This window comes from Homarus americanus, unplaced genomic scaffold, assembly GCF_018991925.1.
Source record: "Homarus americanus isolate GMGI-L3 unplaced genomic scaffold, GMGI_Hamer_2.0 scaffold367, whole genome shotgun sequence".
Classification (NCBI taxonomy): domain Eukaryota; kingdom Metazoa; phylum Arthropoda; class Malacostraca; order Decapoda; family Nephropidae; genus Homarus; species Homarus americanus.
The window spans coordinates 13,310,186-13,329,910 of record NW_024743709.1 but is presented as its reverse complement, the minus strand read 5'-3'; the positions used below and the strand labels follow the sequence as shown (position 1 = coordinate 13,329,910).

The 19,725-nt window shown below is 43.1% G+C and overlaps 1 protein-coding gene across 1 annotated transcript; it reads right to left on the bottom strand.

Moving 5' to 3' along the window:
* Window positions 1-1,628: 1,628 nt before the first annotated feature.
* Window positions 1,629-2,132, bottom strand: LOC121877279. Its single transcript, XM_042382957.1, has one exon. It carries the CDS (start codon window positions 2,130-2,132, stop codon window positions 1,629-1,631), a length of 504 nt encoding a protein of 167 aa, XP_042238891.1.
* Window positions 2,133-19,725: the final 17,593 nt, after the last annotated feature.

The window sequence follows — 19,725 nt, the reverse complement described above, 5'->3', positions numbered from 1 at the left end:
CACAATAAATTAATTAAATACACAGATAAGTAGATTATATATATAAAATATATATAAGGGAGCCGCCGATGTCAGTGATTGTGTGTGCGGGGCGGGCGATAGCGTCTCGCCATGAGGGGCCTCGAGCTGTGAGGGGGTGTGGAGACAATAGGAGCGTCAGTTACACCCGAGGCATGACGAGGGGAGGATGTGAAAAACGTTACTCCTTACAAATGCCCAGAACATGCCGTGTACCTTGGGAATCCTTTAGAACAAGGTCACACATGTATGGCACAAAACACACAATGCACTAAACACTGCACAAAAAATCACTGTCACTGACACTTCTCAAAGTTGCTAAATTCTTCGAGGAGGGGTGTCGGGTGCCGGTTGGTTGACACAGGGCAAGGGGTCCATAAGCCAGCTTTCCCACAAAGTTTGCACTTTCACTCGTAATTATCCAGTAAAACCGGTTCACTGCGCCATGTTCGTGTTCTGGGTAATAAGTTCTATCAACAGGAGCGAACACAAACACCTGGATAGATTTTGTAGGTTCTATTTACTGGATAAGAGATATGTACACAAGGGGAGTAGCGCTCCTCAACCTGTCTGCTCGTCAACTGCTCTATAGGCGACGTATGGCAAGTGACACACTAACAACTTCCATATGTCGCCAGGCACATTAATTAAGCTTGTGGGACATGGTAATTACATTGCCACACGCTGCTAGCTAGGCTGAATAAATAATATATATAAATGGAGCACATACATAATATACACACATAATATATAATACAGCATACATAATATACATACAACGTTCTTCCCTTGGATCGCTGAAGCGCCACTGTATGAACCTCCTGAGCCATGCCACGCCTTTCAGTAGCTGATGCCACGAGGAGTACCTTGCCCATAGCCTTTTTAGGGTACTCTCCCCCTGGTCAGTGCTCGATGCCAGTACTGTTGCATCTCTTTTTACCTCCGGGTCTCCATCTGCAAGGTAAAGAATCGGCTTTGGGTTTTTCGGCCTATTGTTTTCTCCCAACAGGAGAAAGGGGTATCCATGATTCCGTCTGCAGTCCCTGTTCATTTCTGCCCCATATGCAGTTCACGGCTGGCATCATCAGCTGGGTTTTGGGTGGAGCTCACATGTCGCCATTGTTCTGCGTAAGAATTCTCATGTATCGTTGCAATTCGGTTTGCCATAAGGTATGGAAGCTCCGTTCAGTGTTTCGAATGTATTGAAGGGTCACCATGCAGCCTGTCAAGAACACTGATCTGTCAATCTGCAACTCTAGTTCTTCTCTCAGTTGCATGCCTGCTTTGGCCGCCAGCACTGCTGCACATAGCTCGAGCCGAGGTTTGGTTTGCTGTTTCAGAGGAGCTAGCTTGGCTCTGCCACACACAAAAGAGGTAGAGTGGGCTCCATCTCCACTTGTGATCCTGAGGTATGATATAGCACCATATGCTTGCTGGGAGGCGTCGCAAAAGTGGTGCAGTTGTACCGTCGTTATTGGATTTGCGCATTCAGGCTGGTAACATCGCGGGATACGTACTTGAGACAAGTGGGGAAGTTCATTTAGCCACTGCCGCCAAGCGGCTCTGTTGTGTTTGGTCATTTGCTCATCCCACCCGATGTCTCGCCTGTACTAGTCCTGGAATATGATTTTGGCTCGTATGGTGCTCGGGGCGATGATTTCTAATGGATCGTATATGGAGCTGGCCATACTCAGTTGACCTCGGTTCTTCTGCAGCTTCGTCTGGCTCTGGATTCGGACTGCAAGCTCATCATTCTCTAGATCCCACATGATTCCCAATGCTCGCTCAGCTGGGGGCCTGTCTTCCTTAAAAAGTACTCCTTTTACTTCCGTGGCACTTTCCGTTTGTTGGACTGCTCTGAGGACTCCTTTGTGGTTGCAGATCCATTTTGTGAGTGTGAACCTGCCTTTCTTCATCAGCTGCCTCAGTTGGTGAGTGACTGCCGCCTCCTTCCCTGGTGATGCTAGTGAAAGAAGCAGATCATCGACATAGAAGTTGCGACATGCTTTCTCAATTTCTTCATGGAGCCTTTGCCCGTGGTCTTGGAATGTTCGTCGTAGTGCATATCCAGCACATGATGGGCTCCACGCTTCCCCGAAGAGATGTACCTTCATCAGGTAAGTGACCGGGTCTCCCGATAGTTGGTCGTCTGTCCACCAGAGGAAGCACAGGGCGTCTCGATGCTCAAGCAGTACTCGTACCTGGTGGAACATACTGTAGCCTCGATATCAGCCATGAGTGCCATCCTTTCTTGTCTGAACCTAATGAGGACTCCCATCAATTTGTTGTTGAGGTCTGGCTCTTGCATCACTTGGCTGTTCAGGGACACTGACTCATACGTTACTTCACATTCAAAAACTATTCTCAACTTCTCGGGCTTATTTTGGTTCAATACCGGGTGATGTGTGAGATACCAGGTTTTCCCCGGTACAATGGTAAGCTTTCGGATTGGGACTCTATCAGCATGTCCCTTGTTGATCAGGTTTTGCATCTCTTCTCGATATCTTTGACGGAGGTCTGGATATTTCAGGAGACGTTTCTTCAAGCTCGCTAACCGTTGCTCAGCTAGTTTCCTGCTATTCGGGAGTCCCGGCTCTTCATGACAAAACGGTATGGGAAGTTGATAGTGCCCGTCCACCCTAATCACTGAAGTTGACCACAGCACCAGGACACTTCTGTCTTCAACAGAGATGGGGTTTTCATTGCAGTAGGCTGAGTCAAATTCCCAGAGGTGTCTGACCTGTTTCTGTAAACGTGTCTCCAGTCTCAGTGGCTTTTCTGAGATGAGGTGGTTGATTGCTAAGTGGTCGCTTATTGCCGGTCCAATCGGTCCATTTATGGGCCATCCTATTAGAGTGCACACCGCCAACGGCTCTCCGTTCCCCCCGGTCTTTACTTCTAACGGTGTTAGGGCTTGTCGTACATCTAGCTCTATCAGGAGATCCACCCTTTCCGGGGCATGGAGCGGTGTGGTTCCTTGGAGGTGCCTCCACTTGGCAACAGCTCCGACGCTAGTCACCTTCAGATCCATCTCTTTGGCCTTCACGCTCTTCGTCTCTTTCAGGATATTGCCTCTGGAGATTGAAACAGACTTCCCTGTTATTCGTAGTCGGTTGGCTAGGCTCTCAGTGCAGTAAGACTTGTTGCTGCCTGAGTCCTAGAGTGCTCCGGTGATCACTGTTGTATGCGTGTCTCGCCTTATCTCCCCGACCTTGACCTTTAATATGGGGAGTGCAACTCTGCCTGGATCTGCTAGTCATATGTCGTAATCTTAGGGCCCCTCGCACTAGTTATTTATCGACTGTAAGTATCTCTGGTCATTTATACGGGTTTTCTCGGTTCGTGGTTACCAGTGCAACCTGACTGTTTTCAGCCTTTTTCTCCTTGACTCTCGAGCTGGATTTCGTTTTTCATGGCTTAGCTCCACTGGTCGTTGATTTCGGTGCCGACATAATGGCTTTGAGTTGACAGTCACCTATCTTCTGCCGCTTGTGGTCGGGCGACACTTCTGACTGGTGTGCATCTATGGTAGAAGCTCTTTTCATCCCTTGAAAACGAGCTAAGAGTTTCTTTCTTGATGGTTCTTCCTGGTTTGGCTTGTCATTGCGCATATACTTTCACGAGAAGTGCAGGAGCTTCAAGTGGAAACTATAGTAGCCATTTATGCCGCATCTTGTCTTCTGGATGCACTCGGTCATCCGGTGAGCGCGATCTAAGAAGGCGAAACAGCGACGTTCATCACGTACTAGTGAATCGCGCTCCAGTCGACATGTTGAGGAATGCTTGGCATCTCTGCAGAGGATGATATAGTTTTAGGATAACCTCGCTAGTCTTATAACTAACAGTCCATTGTATGAACCCAAGTACTTTGTTTGCCTTGTTTCGAGCAAAGACACTTTGTTGACTTGGTTAAGATTCCTACTTATCATTACTCCTAAATCTTTCTCACAGTCAGATTTCTCTATAACAACGTTTTTCATCTGATATCTGGTTTCTCTATTTACATCTCCTAGAGTCCTAGACTAAGTACTTCACATTTCTCCACATTAAACTTATTCTGCCATTTTTTCGACCTTGCGAAAAATTTGCTTAGCTCTTCCTGTAGTTTTGCGGAGTCCTCGTCAGATTTTATTAAACGCCCCATTTTAGTGGCATCAATAAATTTGCTTATGTTGCTGTCTACGTCTATATCTATGTCGCTTATGTATATAATAAATAGTAATGGTCCAAGTTCAGCGTCTTGGGGTACTACACTAGTGACGTTACCCCAATCGGATTTAGTGCATCTTCTCAGGGTTAGACATCTGGGTTTTGTCTACAACGTCATTGGAGGAATGCATAAAGCTCCAATACTCGCGATGGCTTTTCCCCTTTGAAAGTAGGAAGCCGTATGTCTCGGGAGTGTAAGTCTGACATAACCCTGTCCGGCACCTTCCATGGTTCCTTACTCTTTATTTCTGCAGACTGTGGTGGTATAACCTCAATTTTGCGGAGAGTGGGTGTGGTCGTATCGCCTTGGTTTCTTCCATGGCTTCCTTTTTTCCTCACCGGTTGATCCTCCCCCCGATGAGGCTGTTCACCTGCTGCAGGTTTGCTCTGTTGGGTCTTCCTGACAGGGTCATTGTCCTTCCTTGTAGCTGCAGGCTTGTCTACACCTTCTTTGGAGATGAACTCTTCAATGTAGTTTTCTAGACCTTCCATCAGAGCACTCCTCCAATGGGTGCTGGTTTCTGGGTTTCGGCTAGTTCCTGGTTGGGGTGAGTCGTGTCTATCGCTGACAGTTGGTACACTTTCGAGATCATATTACTCTTCCGTAGTGGGGCCAGCGAGTAGTGGTTGTCCATCATTTTCCACATCTAGATCTATTTCTTGTGGCCACTCATTGTTATTTATGTCCGCCATTTCGTACAGTTGGGTGCGGTTGTTTGTCATTTGTGGGGGTGCATGGGCACAGTTCAGCTGGTCCTCACAATAGCAAGTAAGTGCATATTGATGTGCCTGGGGGCGTGTTTGGCAATAGCAGCCGTTGCATGCAAAGTAGAATAGGATTACCCTCAACAACCAATTACTAAATGAGCTGTATGCCCTTGCCAGATTTACTGTGAATGAGTATGTATTCTTGATATATATATATATATATATATATATATATATATATATATATATATATATATATATATATATATATATATATATATATATATATAATATTCAGAAACTTCAGTGTGATTTCAAACGCAGCGCCATTGGTGATACTGAGTTTTCAAGGTCGTCTGAGGGAAGAGAGCGCTCCTGCACGTAGTGAGAGCTTTTGGAACTGGGCCTATACGATATTGAATGTAGTTTGCCGAATTAATAATGATGCGATTCATGAAGTTAAGGGACTATTATTAAATTTGAAATTATTATAGATCGTTTATCAGTCTGAATAATGTCAAGGGTGTCCCAAGAAAGTTATTAGTTAGGCGGAAAATATGTCACGTAGGCCTAAGCTATCGCCTTGGGGAGACGCGAGGCTGGCTGGTCCTCAGTCACGCGAAAGCTATAGGACCAACAGGACGTCCCTGAGCGTCCGTCCACAGAAATAGTCAAGTGGTCTAGTCACCTGTGTTGCGCTATTGCAGTATAACAAGTAAGTCTCATTCGATCTCAGATAGGGGTTAGATAGGGCAGTGATAAAGTTATTAAGAGCTAACAGTGAGTTAATTTCAGGGTTTCTGTCAGAACCCACTTGACTGTGAGAGTGATGACTGCTAGAGATTGACTGCCGTTTGAGACTGCCGTTGATGATTGATGATTAGCGATTATCACCCTTGGAACGATCAGTGCAGGCTTGTCACTGGTTAGCCGGGTAGCAAAGGATCTCTTGAGTGAACGAGTGCTCCCGACAACTAAAACGACACGGGACCAGCATCAGCATTGGGTGATCAGTTCTTACCACGTGGGTGCACAACACCACGTGTCCTTGGTCAGCTAGAAGTATTACCTACTGGCCATAGTCACCTGTGGGCGTTCTCTCTTCCCACCCATGGACGCACTGAGAGTACACTGAGGCTATCTGAGTAAATTAATGGTCACACACTGAGACCAGGAGTTTAGGGGATACCTAGAGAAACATTTTATCTCCCTTATTACTGGTGTATGTTGAGTTGGGTGGAGCATGGTTCACGGGTATTGGTGGACCCACTAACATCTCAATAATAGTGGCAATATTTTTGTGTGTAGTTAGTACCATTTTTTCAGTTACTGATATTATCTTGACGTGTGTAGTAATAGTTCTTAAATGAATTTGATAGTATTGTTTTTTGAATGTTTGTGTCACTAAGTGAAACCAGAGTGATACTGTGATTTAATTCCTTTAATGCATTTAATTTTTCTTTATAATTCCGATCTCAGGTATAACCTTTGTTCCCCAGAGTAGTGGTTAAGTTAGGTTAGGAAGTGTGCATCTGTTGGGGTGATATAATTTTGTTGAGTGCCCTTAAGGCCTATTCATTGTAGAGTTATTAATTTCTATTTTTTTTATACCATTTTCTCAGTGGTTGATATTATTTTGTTGAAAGCCCTTAAGGCCTGTTTCATGTGTGCAAGCAACATTTCTTAATACTTTAAATTTATTGTTGTCCTGAGTTTCTAATAATTTCAATATCATGTATAACTTTTATTCCCCAGAGTAGTGTTTTAAGTTCAGGTTAGGAGGTGCGCATATTGGTGTACCATTATTTGATTGTGTCTGTAGTGTTGGAGGGAATATAAGTGTCTAAATTTTACAGTGTGTCTCATTCATCCCAGTCACAGACGCTATCCTTCCACGGGTCACGGACAATTCATTTTGTTTAGTAAATTTAAGTGTTCTTGTGCTGGTTCGGGATTTTTCTCAAAGGGGCGCTTCCACTGCAATTACCATCTAATAATCTTTAATAAACCCCAAGTCAAGTGAGAAATTAAAGTCCAGTAATTCCGACCGGTTACATATATATATATATATATATATATATATATATATATATATATATATATATATATATATATATATATATATATATTATATATATATATACAGTATATATATACATACATATATATATATATACATACATATATATACATATATATGTTACATGTTACGCCGTCTCTTAATTTACTTAAATATCCAGGTTCTAGGCGTAACCAAACAAAAAAAGTGAAGTAAATTAAAAGGGAATAAAAATAAATAAAGTAAACCTTTAAGAATTTAATTAAAATATTAACACAATAAAGAGCCTCGTAGGCTGTCACAACAAATTGATTCACCATCGAAACTTTTAAGACACAAGTGATACTAAACATCGAAACATCAAAAGAATAAAAATAAAGCATTGGATTACGTTAACACTGCATAAACATATAAAAACTAACACTGAAATTAACTAACGTGAAACAACACTGAATTACTTGAATACAACTAAGCAAATACTGATGGACACAAACAGAGACATAAATAGGTACTCACATAGATATACCACATTGGTGGCGACAGGAACAACACAAATAAATTAAGTTAAGTAACAAGCACACTCAAAGGATGTGGACTGTATGACAAGAGGACTGAACTGACTCAAGTCAGTTGGTGGGTCCTATATATAAGGTCGGCTCCCGCCACGCGACCCGCCGGTGGGTCGTTTAACGATGCAGATGGTCGTTAGAGAACAAAGAATGCTGGTTACAATACAAAATGAAGAAATAAGATGGGCTTGAACAAATAATGACAGTAAAACCTTAACAGCACAGGGTAAGGTGACTAGAATATATAATAGTAAATTTAACACATCATTACAGGAATAATATGGAACATGGGAGCATGTTATATATAAAAAAATAGAAAAAATACGACCGTAAATATATATATATATATATATATATATATATATATATATATATATATATATAATATAGTATATATATATATATATATATATATATATATATATATATATATATATATATATATATATATATATATATATATATATATATGTAGCCTTATATATATATATATATATATATATATATATATATATATATATATATATATGGTATTTAGCTAATAAAGCATATATATATATATATAATATATATATATATATATATATATATATATATATATATATATATATATATATATATATATATATATATATATATATATATATATATATATATATATATATATATATTGTATAATTAAATTTTTCCAGGCTAGAATTACATTGTTTTGTTTCTGTGTATGTGAATAGTTTGTATTATTAAAGTCAGTAACACTGTAATAACATTAACAATGAGACGTTATGTCAACTACGATGTTTGGGTCAGTCAGCAACCCATAAAAGCCGAGGGTTTCAGAGCCCGCTTTGAAACCCTCTGCTTTTTTTGCCCCCAAGTGTGCCAACTGCCGGGGCAAACACCACGCCTGGAACCCTGGATGTTCCGAGAGGACAAAGAGGGTCCAGACAAACCGACCAGCAGCAAGACCGGCCCCCACTGCTTGCACACCACCCCCACCAAGTACCTTCGTGTGGGGAACCCAAAGGCAAAAACAACAAAGCCAACCTCCTCAGCCGGTCAACACCCAAAGTGCAGCCCAGTTTCCTGGCCTCCCTATGGCCACACCTCAGCCCCCTAAGCAGAAGACAACGACAACAACTACGAAAAAGACAAAAAAAAACAGACACCAAGGCACCAGAAGGATTGATACATGTTTCAGACTTAGACAAGGTACTGACAACCTTCGCGGAGGGCCTAGCCGGACTAATGAGCCACAAGATCCAGCCTACACAGCTCCAAATACTCATGGGGAGCGTCCTCGGGCAAGTCGCCACAGCTCCAGCCACCTCAGTGGAGGACACCATGCCGGCCCCCACACGAGTGACAGCCGAGGTACACTCTACACCGAAAAGGCCAACATAGAACCAGAGATAACGTCAGCTCCCAGAAAGAAACTGGACGTTTCAGCTCCCCTGAACCGAACAATGACCCAGAAAGCAAAAACCACCACAGAACAAGATATGAACCTGATCCACTCGGAATTAGACCTGAACATATCCATCGAGGACCACCAGAAGTCCCAGATGAAACAGTGGTGGAAAACACCAGCACCCTAAACATCCTTACATGGAATGCTCAGGGCATCAAAAACAAGAAACACCTCCTGCAAGAAGCAGCAGCCAAGGATAAGCTTGACATTATACTGCTACAAGAAACACTCCTACAAGAACACCATTGTTTCAAATTCAGTGGCTACAAGACATACAGGAGGCATTTCACGCAGGCGACGACATGAGGATGTATGATCTTGGTCAAGTCGAGCATACCCTCCTCCGAGGTCATGCAGCATTTGCCATGTGGGGAAAACATCGAGACACAGTCCGTCAAAGTAACCCTCCAGGAACGGGAAATAACTCTCCACAACATCTACAAGAACCCAAGGGGCTCACTGGAGGTGACTCAATTATTCGATTCGGCCGCTGACCACTCCACACTCATAGGAGGGGATTTCAATGTACATCATCCCTTCCTAAGCTCGGTAAGCCCCACAAATGAAGATGGCCTACACCTATACACCACCTTTCAAGACACACCCGAGATCGCCCTTCTAAACACCGGAGAGCCCACCCACATTAGGGGAGGAAGGCTAGATCTAACCTTCGTCTCTAGTGCACTACAGCCTTCGGCCTTCTAGCAGCTACACCCCACTCTGACCAGCGAACACTTTGCCACCCTAACAACACTGAAGGAGAACAAACTCCCCACTCCACCCCGCCGAGATGGAGATACAATACCCAAAAGGTGGACTGGGAACTCTATAGGAAACACCTGGCTAAGTGGTGGGCCAAATCACCCGTGGACGAGACAACCCTCCATCAACAATTGGTCGAGGCATTTCACCAAGCGGCAGAAGAGGCTATTCCAAAAACAAGACCTACATCAAGACTGTACAAGGATTACTGGTACTACTGTTCCAGGGTGAAAGAACTCAACCACAGAGTAAACATTGCCTGAAGAAACTACAGAAATGCTACTGACACCACATACGCGGCATGGGCAGTTTCCAGTGAGGTTCACGGCACCATCAGCTCGATGAACAGGCTTTGTGTGAAATATAACAGAGCCTAGGACTGCATTTAGTGTCCTTGTGGGTTGGTCGGTAGTATAATGAGACAAAACACAATGAGAAGATTACATATATAAGTAAGAATAGAGAGTAGGAATGTAAAGATAGGAAACTTGGTAGCGTGGCCGGGATGTTATTTACTCCGCGTCAATACGCTTATCTTCTTATCTAGTATGTCAATACACATATATTACTTCTTAAGGGGACAACTTGTTAAACACCTCTTCGATACAACTATTTATTAATTCACTCAATGACATGGACACATTAATATCACTATTATATCGGGGTACTAACACATTATGTTTTACGTTACTCGACACTGACTCTCGGACACACCTGAATGAATACACTTCCCACAGTAGGTAACTCACCCTAGGAATCGTTCTGACAAGACTCACGTGTACCCTGACGTAGGCCCAGTGGATGCTTGGCTGGGCTGCCTTCTATGGGAGGCTTCTGCTTAGCTGGGGTCTGGTCGGGAAGTCCCCCTCCCGACCTGGGGAGAGGACAAGCGTGACTCTGAGAATCTCCGCAGTAATGTTCGAAGGTTCGAATGGCAACCAGGATCAGAATGATGATTAGAATGATATAATCTTCCACGTGGACGGGAATGTAGGGCCTTTATATGGGGTCGGCCCAGCCGGCTTCTGACCTCTAACCAATTATCACTAAACTGGTTAGATCTGGATAGCTGTGTGCAGGTGTGGTCCTGCCAAGGTGTCTTGGTTAGGTGAGGTTGTAGGTCACCCGGCTAACTCACGTCATTAGCTGGCGAGGTCAAGTCCCTAGGGTCGACCTGAGGTGTGTCAACCCGGAATGTGGTGGTACCACGAGGTCTGTAGTGTACTTGCTGTTATATGTGACATAATTCTGGGCTGTAAGCTTTGGTCTGACAATCAATCATTACAGTAGCGTTCCCTAGTCCCACCCAGTAGGTCGAGGGTTCGAATCCTGGCTGGTGAGGTCGTTGATTATATTTTTAAAGTCCGCGTGTTATATGGACTAAAAATGAAGTATATATATGGTACCTCGCGTTTCATACCACCTGGATTCTGTAAAATGCTACTGACACCACATACGAGGCACGGGCAGTTCCCAATGAGGTTCACGGCACCATCAGCTTGATGAACAGGCTTTGTGTGAAATATATCAGAGCCTCGGACTGCTTTTAGTGTTCTTGTGGGTTGATCAGTAGCGTTCCCTTGTCCCACCCAGTAGGTCGAGGGTTCGAATCCTGGCTGGTGAGGTCGTTGATTTTATATATATATATATATATATATATATATATATATATATATATATATATATATATATATATATATATATATATATATATATATATATATATATGTGTGTGTGTGTGTGTGTTGAAAAATTACACACACAGTTATTTTACTTGCATTTATTTCTAAACTTATCCAAGGAAAATTAAACAAGAGGGCCCAAGCTTACATATATTACAACAGTACTATTGGGGATTTTTGGTTTTTATATGTATCTAATTACTAAGATCACAAACATGGAAATTGAATTACATATTTATAATTTAACAAATTTATACAAACCTGTGTTATAATTCATGCTTGTTTAGCAATTAAATTGCACAATTTGATGTATTTTACTTGGAGGTATAATCTCGTGGTGAAGTAACATAATTATGTAATATACAACAGTGCACTTTCTGACATATTTCGTTTGTGGTATGGGTTTACTATAATTTAATTAGCATGAAATATAAGTCATAGCATTATTTTATTTAAATTTGGCATGTGTACATTATCATTCAATAAATTTCCTGTAGATCTGAAAACATGAGTATATTATTAAACCACATAACATACTGCTCAGTTACAATACAGCTGTATGTTAAGTGTCCTACTGTCCTTCATTATGTGATGATATATGAGGCCTATCATTTGATTAATTTTCTGTATCTGGGGGTATATGATGTTAAGCAACATAGCATAGAATTTTCTAAGTTAAAGTTTGTAATACGGCTACAATAATCATTTCTAATGAACACCATTGACGAGAATTCTGCTTCACAAACATAAGTGGTTCCAAATTGTACCAGAACCTGCATAGCTCGATTTCTTACAACTGAATGTTTCTTTCCTAAATTAATCCAAAACTTTCCTATGTCATTAAACTGGTGTGGCTGAAGATAATCCACAAGCGTCGGCAAGAGCAAAGGTTGCAACCAGTTTCCTGGCCTGGGTCGGTGACCGTATCAGGCCAGGTACCTATGGGTCGCAACTTTTGATCTTGCTGCATCTTGCCGATGCTTGGCAAGTGTCGGCAAGATCAAATCATCATATGTTGCGACCTGTCACCTGGCCTGACAGTCACCGACCGGCCCCACCCTTTACTGTGGGTGGAGGTGGGCGGGGTACTACACAGCTCAACTGTTCTAGGTTAGTGGTGGGAGAGTGAGAGGGACTGGTCAGTTACTCCACCCATCCTCTCCCTATGTGACCTGAGCTGGCAGACCCAAAGGACCCCAGCGACCCCACCGACCCCATGACCTCTTTGCGACCCTACCTAATGAGCCTTCCGACCCCAGGTTTGGGAATCCCCGGCATAGACAAACGTCTACCCTATTACGTACTTACAGGCAAGCCAGGCCCGGTTTACAACATCGATGATTTCGTTATCAAGCAAATCAGCGTTTTCACGGATATTCATGGCCAAGTCCGGAAACATTTAGCAGCATCACGCGCTGAAATGATTTATAAGCAACATGAACAGGCAAAGCCTACAACACTAGAAATAGGCGATGCTGCTATGGTACGAGAACCTGAACGGAAATCCAAACTTTAGCCAAAATTTGAAGGACCATTCCGCATCATCGGCAAAAGAGCGAGCAACAAATTAAAAATTTTGAAGCCAAATTCACAAACTTCAGACGTAGTACATGCGGGCAGACTTAAAAGGGGCCACCCAGATTCACACCATATGAATGTTAACGATGTCCCAGACACATCTGACCAAACCGCAAACACATCAGGTGCACCAAGTGTCACTAATAATTATCATTTAAAACTACATTCTGCGAAACAATATTAAGATGAATCAACCTTTTTCAGAATGGTTTGGATCATCGTAATCATGCCCCTACCCCTTTGTGGCACCACCGTGTTGACGGACGCGTCCACGGAAGTCCTCAAACCAGGTGCCTTAGCTGCACCTTTGGGACGAGTTCTCATCGTTGAAGACGTCGTGACCATAAAGTATGAGCTGCACGGACTACAAAATATTCTGCACCAGATGGAGTTTGTTGTTACTCATATCCAGACAGCTATGGGCACCCTCGAAACTCTACGTCAACATTCTAACATTTCTACCATGATAACACAAACTGTAAATCTTCAACTACTTCGTCTCAAGACCCTTCATAAGAATATTGTCGCAGCTGGACGCTCTATTCCATCATCTCAAGAAGACATTGCTTAGAAGGTGCGTTCTCAAGCACGAAGAAAGAGAGGATTGTTTAATTTTGTTGGTCTCATTCAAAGTACCCTGTTTGGCACAGCGACTGCCGAGGACGTAGCTAATTTAGGAGACCTTTTGAATATTGTTAATCAAGCTGTACCTAAACAAAATTGCATTGTAACTCAAACTTTTAATGCAATTAATTCTTTGGAGTCTGTTATTGCCGCTGGCTTCAACTACAGTACTGGAGTTGCCTTACCCGAACAAACATTCAATCTATCAGCCTGTGACCACGTGCGCCGCCCCCCACGCGACCTGCACAAACAAGATGCCCTGATTCTGCTGAGTTTAAAGGGTGGCGTGGCCGCCTGGCCTCCATGATGGCAGATCGCCTTTTCGAGTGATGCTGTGAGGACCAGCCACCAGCCCTTTGTGGTAAACACCTACTCCCAATCCTGGCCGAGTTTTTGTGCTGGAAAAATTTACAAAGTACTATTGTCCCTTGTGACACCATACTGGTTCGCATTGACCCGCACTTGTAAGTACAGCCAAAGTGATGACATACCCCTCAGTACTGAAATATTGTGGACTAATTATGCCTACTCGTTTCTGGAGAAATAAGACAATGCGGAATGAAGTGTAACTAAGATTAATAGAGTTATAAACTTTGTATTATGTCACTATGCTTAATAATCAATTGTAATTAAGATGAAATCGTCTGAGACTAACTAATTATGTATTAAATAGATCACCATGTTCTCTGCAGGTTTTGACCACAACAATAAATATTGAATGCGTCAAAAGGCGAGTTTCAATCATTCCCTTCGACTTGCCCGTCACCTGAACGTCCTTAACCAAGGCGTTTACAGAGTCAAAGATTAACGAGATTATTTCTGAGTCTAACCATATATCTAAGATTGTTTATAATTTAATGAATTCAGTGCCTACACTGGAATGGCTTATTTCTTTTTCTGAGTATTTGCATGCAGCGAGAACTTCGGTTCAAGCTTTATCTAATAACAAAGACTAACTAATTGCAAGTATAGTGGATGCATGGTTAGAACTCATGGATGAACAGCTTATGCCTGTGAAAATTCTTCTTGAAGCCTTACAGATAGCCAAAACGGGTTACCATTTAACTCTTATTTCCACAGGACAAGAGGTACAGTAGAATATTATTACTCTCTATTAGAATCAACTCTCGCGCACAATGCTATACTTATTCACATACCCATGTTAGCTCAATGCAAATTTAATGCATGGCATTTAGAACCTTTCCCATTGTATTCTAATGACACACTGTTTACTCTGGACAAGCCAACCGAACTTTAGTTAATAGATGAAGACTACACTTTGTTAGCAGTGGATGATCCTAGGTATTATCACAGTGTAAATTGTCATACCTACACTTACACATTTGTCGAGCCTATGCATTCTCAGTTATTCAGCGGAAGGAATATGTGAATTGGCGATCATACAAGCCAATGTTGGCACAGTGCTCAAACAGTGTTACTATACACCAATTTCTCAGAAAACTGTATTTCATGCACATCTACACAATGTGAAATACTTTTTTTTTTACCTGAAGAAACTAGTGTCATTTAATGATGCCAGGATGGTGGTAAACATTTAGTTGTAAAAGGCTATTATAAGACTCCAGACTACTGTGAACTAACCTGTCGTTCGTTGAAAACCTTGCCTTCCCATCATCATTTTGCTTTGAATTTAAATCTAACTTCAGATTTGATTCCTATGTATCCGGCTCCTTATATATGACCTTTAGTGAACTCAACATAGTATCAGATAAATTAAAAAATTATTTCTTATATGACGGAGTCACAATTTGCTAATTAAGAAAATAATCTGCCATTTTATTTTTCAAGGGGACTCGCTATACCTAGTTTAACGGTTCCCGCTATTGTTTTAATACTGGCAGTAATATTTTTGTTTTGTTATTATAAATCAATATCATCTAAATTTGCAATTGGTCATAATATACACTATCATAAGGCACCTTAGATTAGGGCTCCAGTAGCTGCTCAACCCTAGGTTGCAGCTTCTCCAGTTTAGTTTCAACACAGATGTGCATGTGACATGGATAAGTATATGTATAGGGTTTTTCTGCAAGGTTAGTTATTCCTCTGGAGCTCGGAAGGTGGTGGCTGAGCAATGTATTAGCCCTGGTCTAATTGACAGTAGTACTTATATAAATATGGGTAAATATATCAGTCGTATATAACTTCATCACCCCCGTAATTTTCCAAGAACATGTGATCAGTGGTTTCCATTGAAGGACATGTCTCTAAGACACTGGAGTCAGCTTTCTTTCGAGCCGGCTCTCCGACCAGTTACCACTTAATCTCAATACTTACGATAGATGGACGTGTGACATAAAAGCTTATCCCAGACAAACTTCCATCCTTCCATAGCACTCACAGCTTACAGTGTTAATTATGGTAATGTTCTTGTTGTGTATGAACAGTTTATTCTACAAAATAAATGGGGAAAAGATCATTTGGGTTTTGCAAACTTGACCCATGAACAATTTTATATGTAGCTACTAAGTTCCCTCTCACCAGTCAAGCTCAGGCAACCGAAAGTGGCTACAAGGTGCCTCCTATATATATGATCCATGTCTCACTGCCATATACCAGGGTGGGGAAGACCACTGCTCGATATATGTGCAACTTTGTAGATGATATCAACTCATTGCAGCTGAAGACTTGTGTATGGAGTCCACCAAGGGCTTGAGATGCACACTGATCTAATGTTATATCTCTTCAGTGATGTCCGCGGTGGTAGCCTGGTGGGAGCCGAGATACAGAAAGTGTGTAACATTAGAAAGGGTAGTGCCGTTAAGCTGGATGGATGGGTGTGGTGTGGCTTAACCAGAGGCAGGCCGAAATAGAATTTGAGTCTTGCTTGCATTCACCTCAAGGCCAAAATGTGCATATACAACTGCATAGGAAAAAGGATCTCCTGTAGGTCGCATTCAGTGTGAGCGAAGAGGTCATCTGCACATTGAGGTTCTGTAATGGAAGCTGCCGACACCTTTGTTTCTGCCTGGATTCGTCTTATGTTGCAAAACCCTTCATCTGGCTAAATTGCCACTGGTGCGAGTAAGGATAGCAGCCAAATAAATGGAAAAGAGAGTTATTGCTAGTACACATCGTTGTTTTGCCCCCGTTTTGATAGGGGAGAACTCAGAATGGGAGCCATTGTACAGGACACTGCCATTCATACCATTCTGGTGTTATCTTACAGTGGCGATGACAGTTGGTGGGCAGCCAAAACAACGGAGAGTATGCCATAGGGCTTCCCTGTTGACTGAGCCAAAGACCTTGGTAAGGTCAATAAGGACCATGTACAGGTCACGACGCTGTTCTCTGCACTTTTCCTGTATCTGTCAGGCAGCAGAGATCAGGTCAGTGATGCCACGTGATAGTCTAAGGGCACATTAAGATTCTGGGAGGAAGCTTTCCGCCTCAGGAAGAAGTCTGTTTAGGATGACTTGGGTAGGATCACACGGCATTTGCCACAGTCTGGCCGGTCTCCCTTGTTCTTATAAATATTGAAGCTCTAGGCGTCTTTAGGAGCTGGGGATTCTCCTCCTTTTCCCAGGATAGTGAACACGGCTGGTAAGCAGAGGTCCTCATGCTTTATACACCGCGGCTGGGATTCCATCAGGCCTTAAGGGATGGAGGATAGCTGAGGTGGGTCAGCTCTTTGTGCTGAGAGACCTGCTAGGAAGTCAGGACATCCACATTGGTGTTTCGGTTGAGCACCAAATGGTAGCGCTCTTTCCAGCTCGGCAGGATGCCTTCATCATCTTTAATTGAGGATTTACTATCAGATAAGCAGAAGGGGTGATTGGCCCATAAAATGTTTAGTGCAATTGTAAAATTCCCTAATCTTGTGATGATCTGCAAGTTTTTGCATTTCACATGCCTTATTTTTCTACCATTCTGTCTTTAGATTCGGGAGTTAGCGCTGGGCCGCCGCTTTCTCCTTGCGGAAGGTATCAACTTTGATTCACGACTGAGAGTTGTTCTGCCAGTCAGTTAAAGCAGCACGTTTATCATCGACAAGTACATAGATTTCCGCGTTCTTTTCAGCAAATTAATGCTGGTGTATTCCTTCGATATGGCAAGAGGGTCTCCCTGCACTTTCTTGTCAAGACAGAGTCGAGAATACCCCAATCGGCACTGGGATTTAGGTTGTTTGTTGTCGGATTGTTTATCAGACCATGTTTGAGCTGCTCTCTGAAAATATGTGCTGCAGCCGGATCATCCAGAAGTTTAGTGTTAAAACCTCTTTTGGAGGCTTGTTGCCTTCGCCGTTTTGGGGCGACGCGAAGTGACAGCTTGGCTCTGACGAACCGATGATCAGAGTCACCGTGGTTTGAGCCACAAATGGCACGGGTGATGAGGGCATCTCGGCAATCTCTTTCTCTGCAAATGATGTTGTCAATGAGATGGAAGGGTTTGGATCGTGGGTAATGCCACGAACTCTTGAACTTGTCGGACTGCCTAAACAAGGTATTGGTAAAGTGAGGTTGTGTGCAGCACACTTGCTAAGGAGGAGTAGGCCGCTGGGATTACATTTACCTAGTCCATTTCTCCCTATGATTCTATGCCATATGTCAGCATCTCTGCCAACCTCTGGCATTGAAGTCACCAAGGAATATAACCTTATCTTTTCTGGGGATAGAGCTTAGCACTCTGTCAAGAACGGTGTAAAAGGCCTCCTTGATGTCATATTCTGCATCCAGTGTTGGAGCGTATGCATTGAGGAAGAATTCATGACGTAAGTGATTCAGTGGGACTCGGTGCGTCATGAGGCGCTCGTTGATCCCAAAAGATATCTCAGTTATCCTATGATGGAGCATTGGGGGATAGGAAACCAACCCCATAAATGTGGTTTCTCTCTGCAGCAGGCTTACCCTTGAAGAAGGTATAGCTAAACCTGTACTGTGAATCGACCCTCGTCTGGGAGCCGGGACTCACTAAAGGCTGCTATGTCGATGTTATTACATATCCAGGTCTTTTGCCAGAAGGGCAGATTTCTTTCAGGATGCTCATTTGTGCCAGTATCCAGAAGCGACCATAAGAGGTTTTATAGTTTGCTTTTGTTTTAATCTGTGTTAATGGTTGTCTTTTCGTCCGCATAAGGATGACTTTATGGGTACGGTTGCAAAATCGGGTTGGTTCTTTAGGCAGGCTATGTTTAGGGCACCTTTTCTAGCCCCCTCCCCATGTGGTGTGAGCAGAGTGGTTTCTTCGAAAGGGCTGCTCAGTTGCACAGACAGGACCGGATTGTACTGCTGCCTAGTCCCCAGTGCATAAACGACCATTTTATCTGAGCCGCCTATGTGCAGAGTTGTGACTGCTGGCAGTCATCTCTGCTTGTCCCCGTCGCCACTCGTCCATTTCCATAGGATTTTTTGGGGTATAGGGGTTTTGATGATGATCAAAGTATGATGAACTGAATGATGGCTGTGCGTGGGTTGATTTATGTGGTGAGGCAGGAGCACAGACTGCATCCACACATCCTTGGCTTTTCCTTTTCATGATCCACTGGTGCAAGTGTTGCAACGACTGGGGAGATGGAGAGACTGCCCAGTTTGTTGGATTTCGTCTCAGTAGCCTGTCCATCATGCATTGCCTTCATCTGCCGGAGTAGTCATTGGGTTCCGCCTATACCTCCATTGAGGTCTTACTGGAGCTCTGTAAGCATGTCTGCCTGTTGCGGGCTCCACCACAGATTTTTCTTTTGGGGTTTATTCCCGAAGCCTTGTACCTACCAAGGCTAATCCGCAAGACAGCGGGACAGTATTTGGTAGGCGCCAGGATGTGTCCCTCTGGGGCCTACTGATGTTCCAAGATCCCCTGCAGATCTAGCTTGGGCCCACGAGGCACCCAGTTACCGTGTGTTGCCACGAGGAGGCACATCAGGAGTCTTGATGGTGAAGAGGGTGTGTACTGGCAAGGGAGGACTTATGCAAGTTGCTTCCCTGTTCGCCGCTAGGGCTAGCCAGTGGCGGTAGTTGAAAGCGAGAGGAAGCAAGCAGTGCCTGCATCTTAACACGAACATAATGCTTCTACCCTAGACACATTACACCT

Bases quoted from the DNA above. Each gene is read 5' to 3' on its own strand.
- LOC121877279 (XM_042382957.1), bottom strand. From the start codon at position 2,132: ATGAAGGTACATCTCTTCGGGGAAGCGTGGAGCCCATCATGTGCTGGA.